Source organism: Musca vetustissima, unplaced genomic scaffold (assembly GCF_032173495.1).
Source record: "Musca vetustissima isolate MV318-11 ecotype Yass unplaced genomic scaffold, APGP_CSIRO_Mvet_v1 utg20336, whole genome shotgun sequence".
NCBI classification, from domain to species: domain Eukaryota; kingdom Metazoa; phylum Arthropoda; class Insecta; order Diptera; family Muscidae; genus Musca; species Musca vetustissima.
The window spans coordinates 191,157-209,485 of record NW_026886023.1 but is presented as its reverse complement, the minus strand read 5'-3'; the positions used below and the strand labels follow the sequence as shown (position 1 = coordinate 209,485).

The 18,329-nt window shown below is 35.5% G+C and overlaps 3 protein-coding genes across 3 annotated transcripts; 1 reads left to right on the top strand and 2 right to left on the bottom strand.

Moving 5' to 3' along the window:
• The first annotated feature begins 286 nt into the window (after positions 1–286).
• On the top strand, positions 287–1,701 carry LOC133333482 (tubulin beta-2 chain). The gene is made up of 2 exons (XM_061541801.1): positions 287–682; positions 745–1,701. Exons 1-2 carry the CDS (start codon positions 290–292, stop codon positions 1,690–1,692), a joined length of 1,341 nt encoding a protein of 446 aa, XP_061397785.1. The 5' UTR covers positions 287–289; the 3' UTR covers positions 1,693–1,701.
• A 2,359-nt stretch (positions 1,702–4,060) lies between these two features.
• LOC133333508 (uncharacterized) lies at positions 4,061–5,035 on the bottom strand. Its single transcript, XM_061541826.1, has 2 exons — positions 4,999–5,035; positions 4,061–4,935 (listed from the first exon to the last, which is right to left on the bottom strand). Exons 1-2 carry the CDS (start codon positions 5,033–5,035, stop codon positions 4,061–4,063), a joined length of 912 nt encoding a protein of 303 aa, XP_061397810.1.
• Positions 5,036–8,059: 3,024 nt separating this feature from the next.
• LOC133333473 (lambda-crystallin homolog) lies at positions 8,060–9,202 on the bottom strand. The gene is made up of 3 exons (XM_061541792.1): positions 9,155–9,202; positions 8,713–9,091; positions 8,060–8,593 (listed from the first exon to the last, which is right to left on the bottom strand). The coding sequence occupies exons 1-3, from the start codon at positions 9,184–9,186 to the stop codon at positions 8,060–8,062; spliced, it is 945 nt and encodes a 314-aa protein (XP_061397776.1). The 5' UTR covers positions 9,187–9,202.
• Positions 9,203–18,329: the final 9,127 nt, after the last annotated feature.

Here is an 18,329-nt window from a genome sequence, read left to right as displayed (position 1 = left end):
TTTCTATAGAAAAAATTATTCTCAGGGTCCTGACGATATTTTTCCTACTGTATCAATAAAGAAATACTGTACAATTTTCAAATAATTGTTTTCAACACAGTAACATTTTCTCCAAAAATTCACAACTTTTCATTGAAAATTTTGTAATTGAAAAAAAAAACGAAAAAATTATTTGAAAAATCGATTTTAAAACGGACAGGAGAGGACCTCTTTTTTCTAACAGCGGACTTTTCTTCGTCGAGATTTAATTTTCTTTAACTGATAAATTCCCTGAAAATCCAACAACAAAATGCGTGAAATAGTCCACATACAAGCTGGCCAATGCGGCAATCAAATTGGTGGCAAATTTTGGGAGGTTATATCCGATGAACATTGTATCGATGCGACGGGGACCTATTATGGAGACAGCGATTTGCAATTGGAACGCATAAACGTCTATTATAATGAGGCAACGGGGGCGAAATATGTACCACGTGCCATTTTGGTGGACTTGGAACCAGGCACAATGGATTCCGTGAGATCGGGAGCGTTTGGTCAGATTTTCCGACCCGATAATTTTGTGTTCGGTCAATCAGGAGCCGGTAACAATTGGGCCAAGGGCCACTATACCGAGGGAGCTGAACTGGTCGATTCCGTTTTGGATGTGGTGCGCAAGGAATCGGAGGGCTGTGATTGTTTGCAGGTGAGTTGGAAGTGAGGTTATATTTTTATTTAAAATTTGTATTAATTGATTTATTTCTCCAGGGCTTCCAGTTGACACATTCCCTGGGTGGTGGCACAGGCTCCGGCATGGGCACCTTGCTGATTTCCAAAATTCGTGAAGAATATCCCGATCGCATCATGAACACATTTTCCGTTGTCCCCTCGCCCAAAGTATCGGATACCGTGGTCGAACCATATAATGCCACCTTGAGTGTCCATCAGCTGGTGGAGAATACCGATGAAACCTATTGTATAGATAATGAGGCCCTTTATGACATTTGCTTTCGGACCCTAAAATTAACCACACCCACATATGGTGATCTAAATCATTTGGTATCGGCCACAATGTCGGGTGTGACAACCTGCCTACGTTTCCCCGGCCAGCTGAATGCCGATTTGCGTAAATTAGCCGTTAATATGGTACCATTTCCCCGGCTGCATTTCTTTATGCCTGGTTTTGCCCCACTCACATCACGTGGCTCCCAGCAGTATCGAGCCCTCACCGTACCCGAATTGACACAGCAAATGTTCGATGCCAAAAATATGATGGCTGCTTGTGATCCACGGCATGGCCGCTATCTCACCGTGGCAGCTATATTTCGTGGTCGCATGTCCATGAAGGAGGTCGACGAACAAATGCTAAATATTCAAAATAAAAATAGCAGTTTCTTTGTCGAATGGATACCGAACAATTGTAAGACGGCGGTGTGTGATATACCTCCGCGAGGTCTGAAAATGTCGGCTACATTTATTGGCAATTCCACAGCCATTCAGGAATTATTTAAACGGGTGTCGGAACAATTCACCGCCATGTTTCGTCGGAAAGCTTTCCTGCATTGGTACACCGGTGAGGGTATGGATGAAATGGAATTCACCGAAGCGGAAAGTAATATGAATGATTTGGTATCGGAATATCAGCAATACCAGGAGGCAACAGCTGATGAGGAAGGTGAATTCGATGAGGACGAAGAAGGAGGTGGTGATGAATAAAAATCGTTGATTGAGTGAGGGGATTTCGTCGAAATTTCGAGTATCTGTAAAAAATGTTTAATTTTTCTTCCTATTATAGTTTTATTTTTTCTGGTATTCTTAGGTCATAGATATTTTGTAGATTCTTGCGATTTTTGTATATATTTTCTTGGAAATAAATTCAAAATAAAGCAAACTTTTGGTTTCATTATTCGCATTTCTTCAAATTATATAGAACTTATAAATGTATAGATGAGTCCTGACGAATTTTTTTCTATAAAAAATTGCTCTCAGGTTCCCGACGAATTTTCTTCTAGAGAAAAATTATCCTCAGGGCCCTGAAGATTTTTTTCTATAGAAAAAAATTGTCCTCAGAGTCTTGACTATAGAAAATATTGTCCTCACGGTCCTGACGATTTTTTTTTCTATAGAAAAAATTGTCCTCACGGTCCTGACGATTTTTTTTTCTATAGAAAAATTGAAAAACTGTCCTCATGGTCTCGGTGATTTGTTTATAGCTTAATTGTCCTCAGTTGATGATTGGTTTCTATAGAAAATTTGTCCTCAGTGTCCTAAAGGATGTCTTTCAGAGTCCTAACAAACTTGCTTCTAGTCCTTCTAGTCAGAAAAAAGTAGTGCTCTGGCTGCTGACGATTTTTCCTTAGATAAATTATCCTTATAGGATCTTGATTAATATTTTTCTATTAAAAAATTGCTCCTAAGTTCCCATCGGTCCATTGCATCTGGTACCATACACACAATGTAATATTTCATAAAAACATCATTTATGTGTCAAGCCGTCGACTTTTCAAGTGAACTATTATTTTTGTGGGGTATTGGACCGGCTGCCCAAAACCACTACACTACATTGTTTATGTTTGACAAAAAATTGACCGACATTTATCGATATCTTCGAACTTTCAGATAATGCTAATTTTTTCTTATACATCCCATGTTTTTATATTTATTGTCAATATGTAATAAAACTTTAGAATTCCCTCGAACCATTCGTGCTAAAATTATAAAAATCGGTTAAGTAGTCGCTAAGTTATTTGCTTTTGAAGTCAATGATGATCCGAAATACGCTCTACTGTTCGGTGCTGGGCACCTGTTACCTGAAAATGAAAAACCCCACAAAAATGCACTTTTTACAAAAGGGTTTTTTCCTTTCAAGCTGCTGGTTTGTCAAGAAATTTATAGCATACTTTTAGGCCACACACAGTCTGTATGTAGTCCGATTTTTAAGTAGATATGTGAATGTTTTTGTGCACAAATTAAATGTAGGATGACTCTACTACACACACACAACAGCCACCATGAGAGAAGAAAAATTGCCTTTTTTCAAAACTGCATTTTTGTGGGGTTTTTCATTTTCAGGTAATAGGTGCCCAGCATCGAACAGTAGGTTGTATTTCGGAACATGGTTGACTTTAAATGCAAATAACTCAGCCAATACTTAACCGATATTCATAAATTTTGCATTAATGGTTGGAGGGAATTCCACACTTTTATTCCATATTGACAATACATATAACAACTTATGTTATATAAGAGAAAATTAGCATTATGTGAAAGTTCAAAGATATCGAACAATATCGACAAATTTTTGTTAAATGTAAACAAAGTAGACACTATCATTGTTCGGATTACACGAAACATTCCCTTGTATGTACCCAAGTGGTAGTTGGACTAGTCGACCCAGTCCAACTTTTCTCCCTTCCTTATGGGCTTTTCTTCACAATTGTCTTCAACTGGCTGTAACTTTTTAACCAACTGTCCGATTATCTCAAATAAGGTGGCATATTAAAGGGCGAAATTTTGTCTTTATTATAGTATTTAAGATATTTAAAATATAGACTATTTTTGTGTCAAATGTAAACAATGCGGTATAATCGATGCCGGCAGCCAGTGCTTTACCCCACACAAACAAAAGATCAATTAAAAAGTCGATATGAAAGATAATTCGTGTACAGAAAACCCCGGTGAAGTGCTTTAGAACTTCTTACAGCTTTAAAAAATATCTAGGAGGTCTTCTAGCTATATATGTATGATATAGATGTTGTATAACTCCTTTGACAGAAAAATCGTCTAACCACGATCGAATCATGGTGTAAAGGATCTCTAGAAGTTATTCTATCTTTGAAACCTCTAAATAAAAAAGAAAAAACCAAAGAGGGATAGGTTTTCAAAATTCTTTTATTAAAAAATAGTGTAGCATTTATAAATTTGGTTCAGGAACAATAAATGAACTAAAATATACATAAAAAACAACAAATGGTGTTTAGCAGATTTTTTGTTTTGTGTCAAGAAATAATATTCCGCCACTTAAAAAACTAACTTACAAAATTCTAAACTAAGAACACAAATATTCTAACTCTCCTCCTCCCATTCAATTGTGTTCTAATTCTTCAGATTCATGCCAATTGCGTTTAATCATCTCCACAATTTGTTTACAGAAGCGGGATTGTGAAAAATAGTAGCCAGCACAGGTTAGTATGAAAAGCCATGCCAAAACCAAAACATAGTCGGTGCGATTATCAGCCGAAATTATCAAAGGGGATGGTGGCAAATCTTTGGGTACCTCCGACGGCTTTAATCCCGTATGCCTTGTCACGAAAGTATTGAAATTCCCTTGGGCACGATATTTTACCACTGGCCGACCCTGATGAAACAGCATAATGGTGGGTAATGCCACAATACCAAATTCTGTGTTGAAACTGGGGAATTTATAGGCATCAATGGCCGCCACCGGTATGGTTTTAAAAGCATATGGTAATTCAACAATCGGTGCCGCAACCAATGAACACCCCAAACATGAAGGGGTATAGAAAAATATCACCACACAGCTGCCGGGTTGATAACGTTTTGTATTATTGCCAATGGGTTTGAGTAGATCGACAATATCTTGCACTGAATTCATAATGCGTATTTCATTGGTACCATTCACAATGAGAGGATGTTCAGTAAGGCATTTCACCATGACGGGCGGTTTACGTGGTGCCTCAATGGCCAAGGGGGATGGCAACAGATGCAAAATATATTCATCATCTGGAAAGCATAGCTGCAGATCTTCATAGCCAACATATGAAAGAAATTGATAAAGGCAATTTCCACGCGACACTCCCAGCTCATCGACAGTCATTTCCTCTACAGATTTGGTAGTGTTTGTGGCATTGTTGGCGTTATCCTTTTGCAAGAAATCGAAAAGTTTATAAAATGAGAAGAGGAAATGATTTTTGGCCGAGCATGACGATGCACAAAGTCCTGGAAAGAAAATAGACGTTTTTTTAATTTGTTGTTGTTGTTTCTGTAGTATTAAGTAATTACCAACAATTAATATTGTTAATAAAATGTTAATTTTCATTATTTATTTGTTTATGGGGAAATTGATTGTTTTTTTTACTTCTGGTCAGTCGTCTAAAGTTAGGGTTCTATACAACGAATTGCAAAGAAATTAGGGGTTTAGTGGTCGACATTGCACCTTATCAGTGACAACAAGCTATAGGGAAATATAGATCGACTTTTGCCTACATGACTTTTGCAAAGAGAAGATAACCGAATAATCACTGCTCTGGGCTGTTGAAAAACATTGTTGAATTCAAATGCAAATAACTCAGCAACCACTTAACCGATTTTCATAAATTTTGCAGCAATGGTTCGAGGAAATTCTAACGTTTTATTACATATATAGATAACCGTATGTTATATAAGTGAAAATTATCATTTTGTAAAAGTACAAAAATATTTAAAATATTGACTATTTTTTTGTTAAATGGAACAAATGAGACACGATCATTGTTCCATTTACATAAAAAAATCACTCGTATATACCCAATGTGTTGTAGGGCATCATATAGGCGATCCAGTCTAACTCTTTTCCTTTTCTTTCTCCTTATAACCGTTTAAATCTCACAAAAATCACAATTCGTTCAAAAGTTATTTTCCAATAGAGGGCTCCAAAAATGTCTATAGAAATTCTGTGAGCCTATAAGTGGCTTGAAAAATTTTTATATAATTTCTTTGAGCCCATAGATGATTCCCAAAATTTCAATAGAGATTCTGTGAAACAATAGGGAGCACAAAAAATTTCTGTGAGCCCTGTGATGGCTCCAACAATTTTTATATAAATTCACAGAGTCCAGTGAGGGTTCAAACAGGGCTCAAAATTTTTCTATAGGAATTCTCAATGCACAATATTGGAATATTTTTCGTATTTATTATTTCAATAACATAAATAAATTAATTTCTAAATTCTTGTCATGTTAATTATCCTGACAATAGCCTTTCCAAACTTGTTTTCTATTTTCTTCATTATTTTTTTAATTTATTTTCTTTCTGTCTCCCCAGCCCACTCAATGCATTTTAATGATAATGAAATTTGTATTCTGTCATCTTATCTTGTATTTTGTGTTCCGACAATAACAAAAATATCCATCGACTGTCTCTGCTTATGAATATTAACCAAAAAAGAAAAGCCATGTCGTATCCTTTTTGAGGTCATATCCAGCAACAACTAAAAACCGAACCGAAATAAATGAAAATCCATTAAAGTGCATCTATGTCATTTTTGCCTCTTAATGACCGACCGACCGAACGTCCGACCACCGCCATCTTCATAAGACGATATGACATTTCATGCATATTCATAATAATGAAGAAAAAAAGAGAAATCTCCTTCGGCAGTATATTCAAATTGAGTTGTACACAAAGTGATGTGTCAAAGGATATATTGAACATGGTGTCGTTATTAAAAACGAAGGATGGCGATTTTAGCTTTCAGGATGCATAAGCAGGAATTATGACAATTTGATGTCTATTTTTTATTATTTTTAAAGACATATTTAGAGGTGGCTATATGTCTATTGACATTCTGCGAACCCATAGAGGGCTCAAAAATATTCTATAGAAATTCTGCGAGCCCACAGAGGTCTCAACAAATTTCTATGGAAATTCTGTGAGCCCACAGAGGGCTCAACAAATCTCTATATAGAAATTCTGTGAACCCTGGGAGGACTCAAAAAATTCAATAGATATTCCGTGAGCCCATGGAGGTCTCAACAAATTTCAATTATTTGATTCTATTTCGTCCTTTGCTCAATCCTTTAAATTCCTTAAAGTTTTCTTATTGCGGCGATGTTGTGAAAAAAAAAAAACAACTTTTCGACATGACATCGTGGATAAACTTCACCCACATGCCAACCACGAAGAAGCTAGGTACATAGACACATTTTTCAAAGCAATGAAAACAAACAGAAAATTGAAGGCAAAAAAAGGACAACATGGTGAAATCTTGGCCAACTGCCCGATCGGCATCATCTTAAATGCATTTAGGTAAATTGAAGCGAAGATTTAAGTAAGAAGTAGATGAAGGAGAAGCACCAGCATCCGAACAAAAACTGCAACATATTTTCCAATTTGAAGTTGTTCTCCTCTCCTGCCCTGTCATTCGGTTGGTCTTCTTCTGGAAACCCGATTTTGATGGTAAATTGCAATTTCGATAAATTTTTCGCCTAGCCAAACAGCCGGCCAAGAAGATTTTTGCCAATGCTACTACTCCCCCTGACATTTTTGCGGCACCCATTCACTCAGTCAGTCATCTAATGGTTTGCCTATTTTTTTTGTCCCGAGAAGTTCCACCGAGTGAATGACATCTACAAATGTTACACAAGAAAGTTATCGCATAAACTTCGAATATTGCTTTGGATCTGAAAGTGAGCCAAAGGATGGATGGATATGCGGGTGGCAACATTGCTGCCTGCCTACTCTGTTTGCTGGCTCCGATTGAGTTGCTTGAAAAGTTTTTAGGCACAAGTCCGGTCTTTATTACCTTTTGCACTTTGTTGAAATCTTGATGGAAAGGTGGGTAGAACGAAGATTAGACGACAACCTTTAACCTCATTGAGCTGGAAACATATAATGGCTAGGTGGAGGAGAAGCAGGATGAGGGCAACAAGACCATCAGTTTTAAGAAGTTTCGGAAAAAAACTTAATGTCATATCAATTGTTGTTGTTGGTGTTGTACTTGGCAAAGAGTTTGAAATTGAAACCAAAATCACCAACCAAATGTTCCATGGTCAGTCTGGGAGGGAATGAAAAAGACCAATGCGAAGCTATAAATTACAAAAAAAGTGGAATTGAAAAAAGTTTTCAAATCTATGGTAAAATATCTTAAATGGAAAACTAATAACCAGTTACAAAGTCACAAGTCATATGGGAAGTGAAGAATAAGCAAAAAATAAAAAAAAAACATTGATATTGAATCCATCTATGGGCTCACCACATTTCTACAGACATTTGTTGGGCATTCCCAGGGCTCACATAATTTCTATAGAAATCTTTTGAGCCCTCTGTGGGCTCACAGAATTTCTTTAGACATTTTTTAAAATATTTATTTTTCAAATTCCTTCTTCAGAGCACTTAACTTCGTTAAAAATTCATCACGTTCCTTGCGGCGTTCCGCCAACTTCTCCCTTGGTACCATCTCTTCACATTGTTCAGCAATTTTCTCCAAAGTGGGTCCTGGTTCCATTTTCGGTATGGGATCATATGTCTGTGATACCTTATGAATTTCACCACCAAAACGCTGGATATAATCGGCAATCCCCTCAGCATTTAGATGGGCCGTTTCCATGGGACCCAAAAAGGCATAACGTAAACCCAAACCTTCATTCATCACTGTATCGATATCGCGAACGGTTAAAATATCTTTGTCCACTAAATGCCAGATTTCATTTAGTATGGCATATTGTATGCGGTTTGTGGCAAAGCCGAGGACCTCACGATTCAGCGTGACAGGTTTTTGTTTTATTTCCAACATTAAGTGTTTGGTGATTTCGACGGCTTGGGGAGAGGTCCAGGGGGCGGGAACTATCTCCACAAGTGGTATATAATAGGGTGGATTTAAGGGGTGGGATACCAACATCTAAAAGGGAGGAGGGGTTTATTTTTTATTGTTATTTTTAAATTGAAGGTTCTCTTCTTTAACCTCCATGAGGAGGTCCTTTGTTTGAATATTTTTTTTCGTCCTTTGCTTCCACTTACATTGTGACAATGTTTGAGTCCTTCGGTAAACAAGGATGGCATAAAAGTACTCGTCGAACTGGAAACAATTGTTTGTTCCTCGAGTATGTCATCCAGCTGCCGATACAATGCCTTTTTCCATTCGATGCGTTCGGGTATGCATTCCTGGATGAAAATTGCTTGCCTTGTCAACTCTTTTATGTCGGTTGTGGTTTTCAGGCATTTGAATTGTTGCTCCGCACTCAGATGGCCTCTCAACAAGCCCTGCTGTTCCAGGCGATGCAATTCAATGTCAATGTACTCCAGGGCAGAGGATAACTGGTCGGGTAGAATGTCATACAGGGTCACCTGATAGCCCACCGAGGTGAATAGCATGGACCAGGCACGACCAATGAGGCCACTGGGTGGAAAAATAAGTTAGTTTATCGGAGATATTTTCTTAAATCGGAAATTCTGAACCAACCTTCCCACAATGCCAATTTTCTCGGTTTTCATTTTTTGTTTTCAAATTCGTCCTCTCTCCTCAGCTTCCACTTTCCAACTAATTTCCAATTAAGTTTTAATCGCTTTTGCTTACAGCAGAACTTTGGCATTTATTTACAACAACAATAACAGATTATCATGCCAAGCTAGGGCAAGAATATGTTTCATAAGTTCGCTTATCATAAATAAATTTCGAGCAGAACCCCAAACCCCTGGCCACCGCATTAAGAAAAATAAATTATTCTACGAAGTGACGGGCTAATCTCCCTGTCTCCGTTTGATAATTAGACAAACATAAATATCCATCCAGATTTAAAATCATGTTTTGATTTGATTCATTTTTCAAATAAATTATTTATTAGGAATAATAATTTGCCACAGGGTCTTATCGCCATCATTTGCAAAGCCAGCCCAATCCTCCAACCTCTCATGCCGACAACCACAACACACAGAAAATTCAGCGATATCAAACAATTTTTAAACATCCCACAGTTGTTTTTGTTTCGGTTTTCCCTTAGGAGATCATCGTCGAGGTCAACATCATGTACTTTATGGAATGCCAGTGGCAACAACAACAACGACAACAACCATCCATTATGACATTAGAATCTATTAATGAACAATAAAATCAAGTTTTAATGAATTGTTCTTCGCCCATCATAAAAATATTAAATTAATAATTCTTGTTAATCTTTTCAAATTTCTGTTGTTGTTTGTGTTTTTGAAACTTTTTGATTGGATTCATAATTCATTTGAATTTTAAAAATCGAGGGAGAGGAGGAATTTTGAAAAAAAGACAAGCTAAAACGAAAATAAGTTCGGCCGAATCGAAATTCTTAAACTCTTTTGTATTCACTGAATTTCTTTAGAATTTTTTGAGCCCTCTTTGGGCTCACAGAATTTCTATAGACATTTTTTGAGCCCTCTGTGGGCTCACAGAATTTCTATAGACATTTTTTGGAGCCCTCTGTGGGCTCACAGAATTCCATATACATTTTTTGAGCCCTCTGTGGGCTCACAGAATTTCTATAGACATTTTTTGAGCCCTCTGTGGGCTAATAGAATTTCTATAGACATTTTTTGAGCCCTCTGTGGGCTCACGGAATTTCTTTAGACATTTTCTGAGCCCTCTGTGGCCTCACAAAATTTCTATAAACATTTTTTGAGCCCTTTGTGGGCTCACAGAATTTCTATAGACATTTTTTAAACCTTCTGTGAGCTCACAGAATTTCTTAGTCCTCTGTGGGCTCCCAGAATTCCTTTAGAATTGATCCCTCCGTGTGCTCCAAGAATTTCTATAGGTTTTTTGAGAAATCTGTGAACTCATAGAATTTCCATAGACATTTTTTGAGCCCTACCTGACCTCAGGAAAATCCTATCGGATCAGTTGAAAAAATATGTTTTAAAAATCCACGCCTATGGAAGCTACTTATTTTTTTTTTTAATTTTCACTTCTGTAATAAGATTTTAAATAAATATTTTGAAATCTGTGTTTGGGGGCGTATGGCTTTTGTCGTCAATCATACGCCTCACTATCACCTAATATTTTGTTGGTGGGCAGGTGCCTCTCAAATATTTTTTATTCCCTTTTCTAACCTCACTATAAATCAAATTTTTAAAATTTTGTTTATACACTCTACGAAAATGTTTCTTCAATGAAATGCCTAATGAAATAAACTAAAAGAAAAAAAGAATCTCCACTGTTTACCAAAGTCCATAAAAAGATGCTCACTTGATAAAAATTCAATTTGTTGTGTTCACTTTTTTTTTTGTTCACTTTGTTGGTGTTGAAATTTTTGTTTAGTTCAGATTTTTTTAAGATTTCAATAGCCCGAAAAAATAATTCATTCATATTTTGTCCTTGCCACAAAATATAAAAAAATTAAATAAAAAACAAATATTTCTACTTCTATTCCATTTTGTTGTTAGCATTTATCTTTGAGGTCCTGTTTTAGTGTTGGTATTGTATAAATGTGAAAATGTGTGTGTGTGTTCGAGAGAGAAATATTAAATTTATTTCTAATTTAAATATGCCACAAGCCAAAACATTGAAAGTGTATAAATAACCTCTTTGCCATTCTCCGATACCTCTCCTCTGGCCCGCTTCTTTTTGGTGTCTCTCACTTTTTGATAAACCAACAGCTTTCGAATATTAGAATCTACATAAAATAATAAATTTGTTGAGCTAGTCATTGGTCATCTATTATGTAGTTTTTGGTAAAATTTTCAAAATAAATAGAAATTGAAATACAGTGGGAGGCATTTTTGAAATTTTGCAAATGAAATTTAATTCCAATCAGGAACTTAGGCGTATAAGTGACGACAGCAGTCATACGCCCCCGATGATTTTATATATTTTTATTTTTTTTTTATTTAAAAGGAAGGAAGCTACTTGAAAATATATTTTTAAAAATCCACGCCTAAGGAAGCTACTTGAAAAAATATTTTTAAAAATCCACGCCTAAGGAAGCTACTTGAAAAAATATTTTTAAAAATCCACGCCTAAGGAAGCTACTTGAAAAAATATTTTTAAAAATCCACGCCTAAGGAAGCTACTTGAAAAAATATTTTTAAAAATCCACGCCTAAGGAAGCTACTTGAAAAAATATTTTTAAAAATCCACGCCTAAGGAAGCTACTTGAAAAAATATTTTTAAAAATCCACGCCTAAGGAAGCTACTTGAAAAAATACTTTTAAAAATCCACGCCTAAGGAAGCTACTTGAAAAAATTTGTTTAAAAAATCCACGCCTATTTTGGCTACATGAAGTTTTTTTTTTAAATTACACGCCTATTAAAGTCTTGAAAATTTGTTTTGAACATTATACTCCAAAACTATTATTTTGTGATATGATCCTGGTGCCGTATGACTGTTGTCGCCAATCATACGCCTTGAGGCACTTCAGTTTATTTTTGCTGGAATTGAAAATACAGGGTTTGGATATTTTTTTAATAGTTTTAACATTTCTTCACAAATTTCCACCCACTGTTCCGTATATTTCATTCATCATAACATAGATAAGAGTGTTTTATTCAATATAACCAATGTGATATTTTATTCAAGCTCTACCTCCCAAAACGCAGAACAACCTACCCACCAGCAACGCCTCCGATCCCTTTGAAAAAAATTCCATTTTGTTTCGCAATTATTTAAGAGCTGGTTACATGCGACATGGCAATTGAATTGGAAAAAAATAACATAACTCGGCAATGCGACATTCTAAATAGTTATTCGGAAAATTGAAAATTCTGTTGAATAATAACAGAGAAAAAAATATAACAACAAAATATTGGGAGATAACAACAATTTAATATTCTTTTGTGGTTGTTCGGTCGTTCGTTCGATTCTCGCTTGACTATCAAAACAGACAGAAATTTTAGTTTTCCGATTTTTTTTTTCATTTGGAGAACCACAAAATTCTAATCTTTTGTTCAATTTAATGGGAAAGCAATGACCATTGTTTGGTTAGCGATATTGGAAATGAAAACAATGGCAAAGATTAGAATATTGAATATTGTTTTAATCAAATTGGGTGTTTTTTTATATATATTTTTTAAATAAATGCATTTAATAGAAAAAAATCTGCACAAGATGGTATACAAATTGAAGTATTCTAGTTATGTTTAGCAAATTGAGAATATTGGAATATTGACAGGATTCTAAGGGCTCTAATACAGGGTATATTTTCATATAGTAGTTGAGAAGACTATATAAGAATCTGAAATAAATATACTTCATATTTTCCTTCAGAAAAACTCAATTTCTAGTTGAAATTTCAGATATATTCCAGAGACGTATGAGTGTTGCCGTTAATCATACGCCATGACACAAATTGTTGAAGGATACTAGTTATGGTTAGAAAATTGAACATTTTGGAATATTGACAGGATTCTAAGGGCTCAAATGCAGGGTATTTTTTCATATAGTAGTTGAGAAGACTTTATTAGAATCGAAAATAAATATCCTTTATATGTTCGTTAAGAAAAACTAAATTTCTAGCAGAAATTTCAAATTTATCCCAAAGCCGTATGAGTGTTGTCGTCAATCATACGCCTTGACACATAGTGTTGATTGAGACTTTTATTTGGTTTATTATATTTTTATAATTAAAATAAATTCATATTTTATTGTAAATGTTTTATAATAAGAATAAATTCATATTTGCTAACTATTGTCCCGAGGGTAAAATTATCATGATATGAAAAAAGTCTTCACAATAACCTCTCACACAAGACCCCATCTAACCTCCAGAACATCATATCCCGTAAATAGTTAATAACTATCTGTCTATTTTACACGATTGTCATTTAATTGCCGACAATACCTCTCACGAATGAACTTTTCTGGAGTTGAGCAAAACATTTTAATTTCATATAAAGTTAAAATCGCTTTAGCAACTGTTTTACAGATTTTCTGGCATTTTGGAAATGTAATAAGATACCTAAAGGTGGGACGAAAAACTAGCAAAATATAAAGAATACTAATTAAAAATAATTTTAATCGTTAAGCGTATGACTGATGACAACAATCATACGCTTCCTTGTAACACGGCAAAATGGAGCGTATGAGAGAAATTGTTCATCATACGCCTAAATGTACTCTGTTTTGGCAAAGAGATTCAAAAAAAGTCGTGGACGCCTAAGGAAACTTCCATATTTGAAAGAAATATATTTTTTTAAATATTGCTTTCAAAGCCGAGCAGAGGCGAGGATTTTTTAAAAATATTTTTTCAAGTAGTTTCCTCAAGCGAGGATTTTTATACCCTTCATCACACTGTGGTACAGGGTATTATGTCTTCGTGCATATGTTTGTAACAGGCAAAAGGAAACGAGTTAGACCCATGGTTCCTTTTGAAAATATGCATAGAATCATTTCCTTAGTCGATTTATGCATGTCCGCCAGTCCGTACGTCTGTATATGTTAAATTGTAAACAAAGTACAGGTCGCATTTATGACACGATTTGGATGAAATTTGGCACAGCTCACTTATTTGGCCCAAGGGCGAACCCTATTAAAATTGAAGGAAGTCGGTTCAGATTTAGATATAGATCCCATACATAGTTTCTTCCGATTTATGGTAAATGGTGCCCCAAAGTGCCTATATATCCTTCGATTTGCATACAATTTTGCATGTTGAGTGTAGAATGACGTGTGCCGAATTTCGGGAAAATCGCGTCAGATTTATATATAGCACCCATATATATATTTTCGCCCGATTTAAGGTAAATGGGGCACCAATGTCGCTATATATCTTTCGATTTGCACGAAATTTGGCAAATGGTACTGAATTAGGTCCAGAGTTATGTTTGCTAAGTTTCGTGAATATCGGTTCAGATATAGCTCCCATATATATTTCCGTCCGATTTTATGTAAATGGTGCCGCGAAGTCCCTATATATCTTTCGATTTGCACGCAATTTTGCATAGCCTAGTGAATTGAGTCTCGAATGAAGTGTGTTAAGTTTCGAGAAAATCGGTTCATATTTCGATATAGCTCCCATATATAGTTTCTTCCGATTTATGGTAAATGGGGCACCAAAGTGCCTATATATCCTTCGATTTGCACGAAATTTGGCACAGCGTACTGAATTAAGTCTAGAACGATGTGTGTTAAATTTCGTAAAAATCGGTTCAGATTTATATATAGCACCCATATATATTTTCGCCCGATTTAAGATAAATGGGGCACCAATGTCGCTATATATCTTTCGATTTGCACGAAATTTGGCAAATGGTACTGAATTAGGTCCAGAAATCTGTTTGCTAAGTTTCGTGAAAATCGGTTCAGATTTATATATAGCTCCCGTATATATTTTCGTCCGATTTTATGTAAATGGTGCCGCGAAGTCCCTGTAAAACTTTCGATTCACACGAAATTTTGCATAGTTTCCCTATATGTCTTTCGATTTACACGAAATTTGTCATAGGGCACTGAATTTAGTCTAAAATGATGTGTGTTAAGTTTCGAGAAAATCGGTTCATATTTGGATATAGCTCCCATATATAGTTTCGTCCGATTTTATATAACTGGTGCACCAACGTCCCTATATATCTTTCGATTTGCACGAAATTTGGCATAGGGTACTGAATTAGGTCGATAATTATGTGTGATAGGTTTCGTGAAAATCGGTCAGATATAGATATAGCTCCCATATATAGTTTCGTCCGATTTTAGGAAAATTGATTGACACGACGTACTGAAATTAGTATTCCTTCGAAAAGGCGACGTCTGTTAGCATACATATGTAGAATATGCCCAAAGTGGTGAAGGGTATCATATAGTCGGCCCAGTCCGACCTTACTGGTTTAAACATATTTTTTAAGTAGTCTGCTTAGGCGTGGATTTTTTAAAAATATATTTTCAAGATCGACCCCCCTCAACATCCATATCATAGTTGTTAATTTTATTATTACATATTTATAATTTTGTTCTCTTTATTGTTCTCATTCGTTGTTGTTGTTGTATTTCGGTTTTGTTTTGTAAACTTTTACAACCTTCTGAATCTGCAGAATGCCAACTACAACAACAACAACGACATTATTGTTCATGTGTGTGTGGTGGCAAACTTTATCGGGGTTGTGTCTCGTTATAAATTTATTATACAACAAAAAAACACAGTTTTGTAAATTTTACAATGGGGGAATGGAAGGAAAAGGGGTATTGAAAATGGAATGATAGAAATTAAAAAAATTAATTTCAAAATTCTACAAGAGGTTCGGAATTTAAAATTTGTTTGGAATTTTGGACTATATTCTGAGAAAAAATTTTGTTTTGGAGGGAATGGAAATGTGAGGGGCTTTATGTAGGCCTACATCTTTCAGATTCAGGGCTACAGCCAGAGTTCAGGTCAGATTCTGACCTTCTATCCCAGGAACTAAATTACAGTTTAACCCAAGTACTTCAAATGAATAAACATAACAATTTCGCACTTCAAAGGTCTGTGCCTCAGACTTCGACCTCGATTCCGGCTAAAGTAGATTGACCCTTAAACATCGGATTTTAGAACATATAAAATTTATTTCCCGTTTAAATATATGGCAAAAAATGATCCTTCCATGCAACCTATTTCATCACCCTCCATCCATTTTTCATACCCCACAATTTTACTTTTGTATCTTTACTCTATAAGAGTATGTGCACATATCCCCGGTTTTCCGCTGGTGGTGCCAACATGCCTCCAATAATGTTTTGCGTGCTCATAAAAGACAACAAAAGAAGATGGAAACCAAACCCCAGACATCTATTCACAAACTATACCTCAAACCCAATACAAGGCTCGAATGGTTGGGATGACAGGTTTGGGGATGGCGGTCTAGTTGGCTGACGGGTTACTTGGTAGGTTACTATCACACCACCAGGATGACTCCCGTCGTCGACGACGTGACTTAGATGTGTCGCTAGAGATTGTCAACACTCAATTAAAGTTATTCCGTTAGTTTGCTATATGTATGTGTGTGTGTATGTTTGAACATATACATATATATGACTGTGATAGTTGTAGTTCTTCTTCGTAACAGTCGAAGGTTATTAACTCTCTGTGTGTTGATATTCAGGATTCAGAGGTTTTCTTGGAAAGATTATCACCACACACATATATACATAGCCATTACCATATATATGTTTTTAATGAATTTATACAAATTTCATTCACAAAATTGTTTAATTTAGATTTGCATATAAATGCAATAATTAACAAAAAATTTTGAATGAGCTGTGATAAAGAGGAATTGTTAATCTGACAACAAGAATTAATCACTTGAGAATAGTTTTAATTATGGGGGTTAATTGAGGCGTATCATTAACGACGGTAGTTATACGACACCATGTACGATCTTTTGATGAAATCAGAAAATTTTTAATAATTATGACAAACTATGTTTAAAAAAAAATACACGGCTATATATGGGCTTTGGAAAAAAGATTTTTAAACCCGTAAAGAAAGTAGTAAAGTCGGACGGGGCCGACTATATGATACCCTTCACCACTTTGGGTATATTCAACAGATTAATCCTAAAGGAGCAGTAAAATGAAGTTGGATCCATAAACATGTCATTCTGCAACGGATACTAAATTTTTCATTTGGTCAGATAGAGAAGCAATATCTAAATCTGAACCGATTTTCAGGAAACTTAACACACATCATTCTAGATCGAATTCATTACGCTGTGCCAAATTTCGTGCAAATCGAAAGATATTTAGGGACTTTGGTGTACCATTTACCTTAAAACGGACGAAAATATATATGGGAGGTACATCCAAATCTGAACCGATTTTCACGAAACTTGGCACACATCATTGTAGGCTTATTTCAGTACGCTGTTCCAAATTTCGTGCAAATTGAAAGTTATATAGGGGCTTTGGTGCACCATTTACATAAAATCGGACGAAAATATATATGGGAGCTATATCTAAATCTGAACCTATTTTCACGAAACTTGGCACACATCATTCTAGGCTCAATTCAGTGCGTTATACGAAATTTCGTGCAAATCGAAAGATGTATAGGGACTTTGGAGCACCATTTACCTAAAATCGGACGAAAATATATATGGGAGTTATATCTAAATCTGAACCGATTTTCGCAAAATTTCGCACACATCATTCTAGGCTAAATTCAGTACGTAATGCCAAATTTCGTGCAAATCGATAGATATATAGGTACTTTGGTGCACCATTTACATTAAATCGGACGAAAATATATATGGGAGCTATATCTAAATCTGAACCGATTTTTACAAAACTTGGCACACATCATTCAGTACGTTGTGCCGAATTTCGTGTAAATCGAAAGATTTATAGGGACTTTGGTGCACAATTTACCTTAAATCGGACGAAAATATATATCGGGGCTATATCCAAATCTGAACCGATTTTCACGAAACTTGGCACACATCATTCTAGACAGAATTCAGTACGTTGCGCCAAATTTCGAGCAAATCGAAAGATATTTAGGGATTTTGGTGCACCATTTACCTTAAATCGGACGAAAATATATATGGGAGCTATATCTAAATCTGAGCCGATTTTCACGAAACCTGGCACATATCATTCTAGGCTGAATTCAGTTCGTTCCCAAATTCCGTGCAAATTGAATGATATATAGGGTTTTGGTGCACCATTTACCTTAAATCGGACGAAACTATATATGGGAGCTAT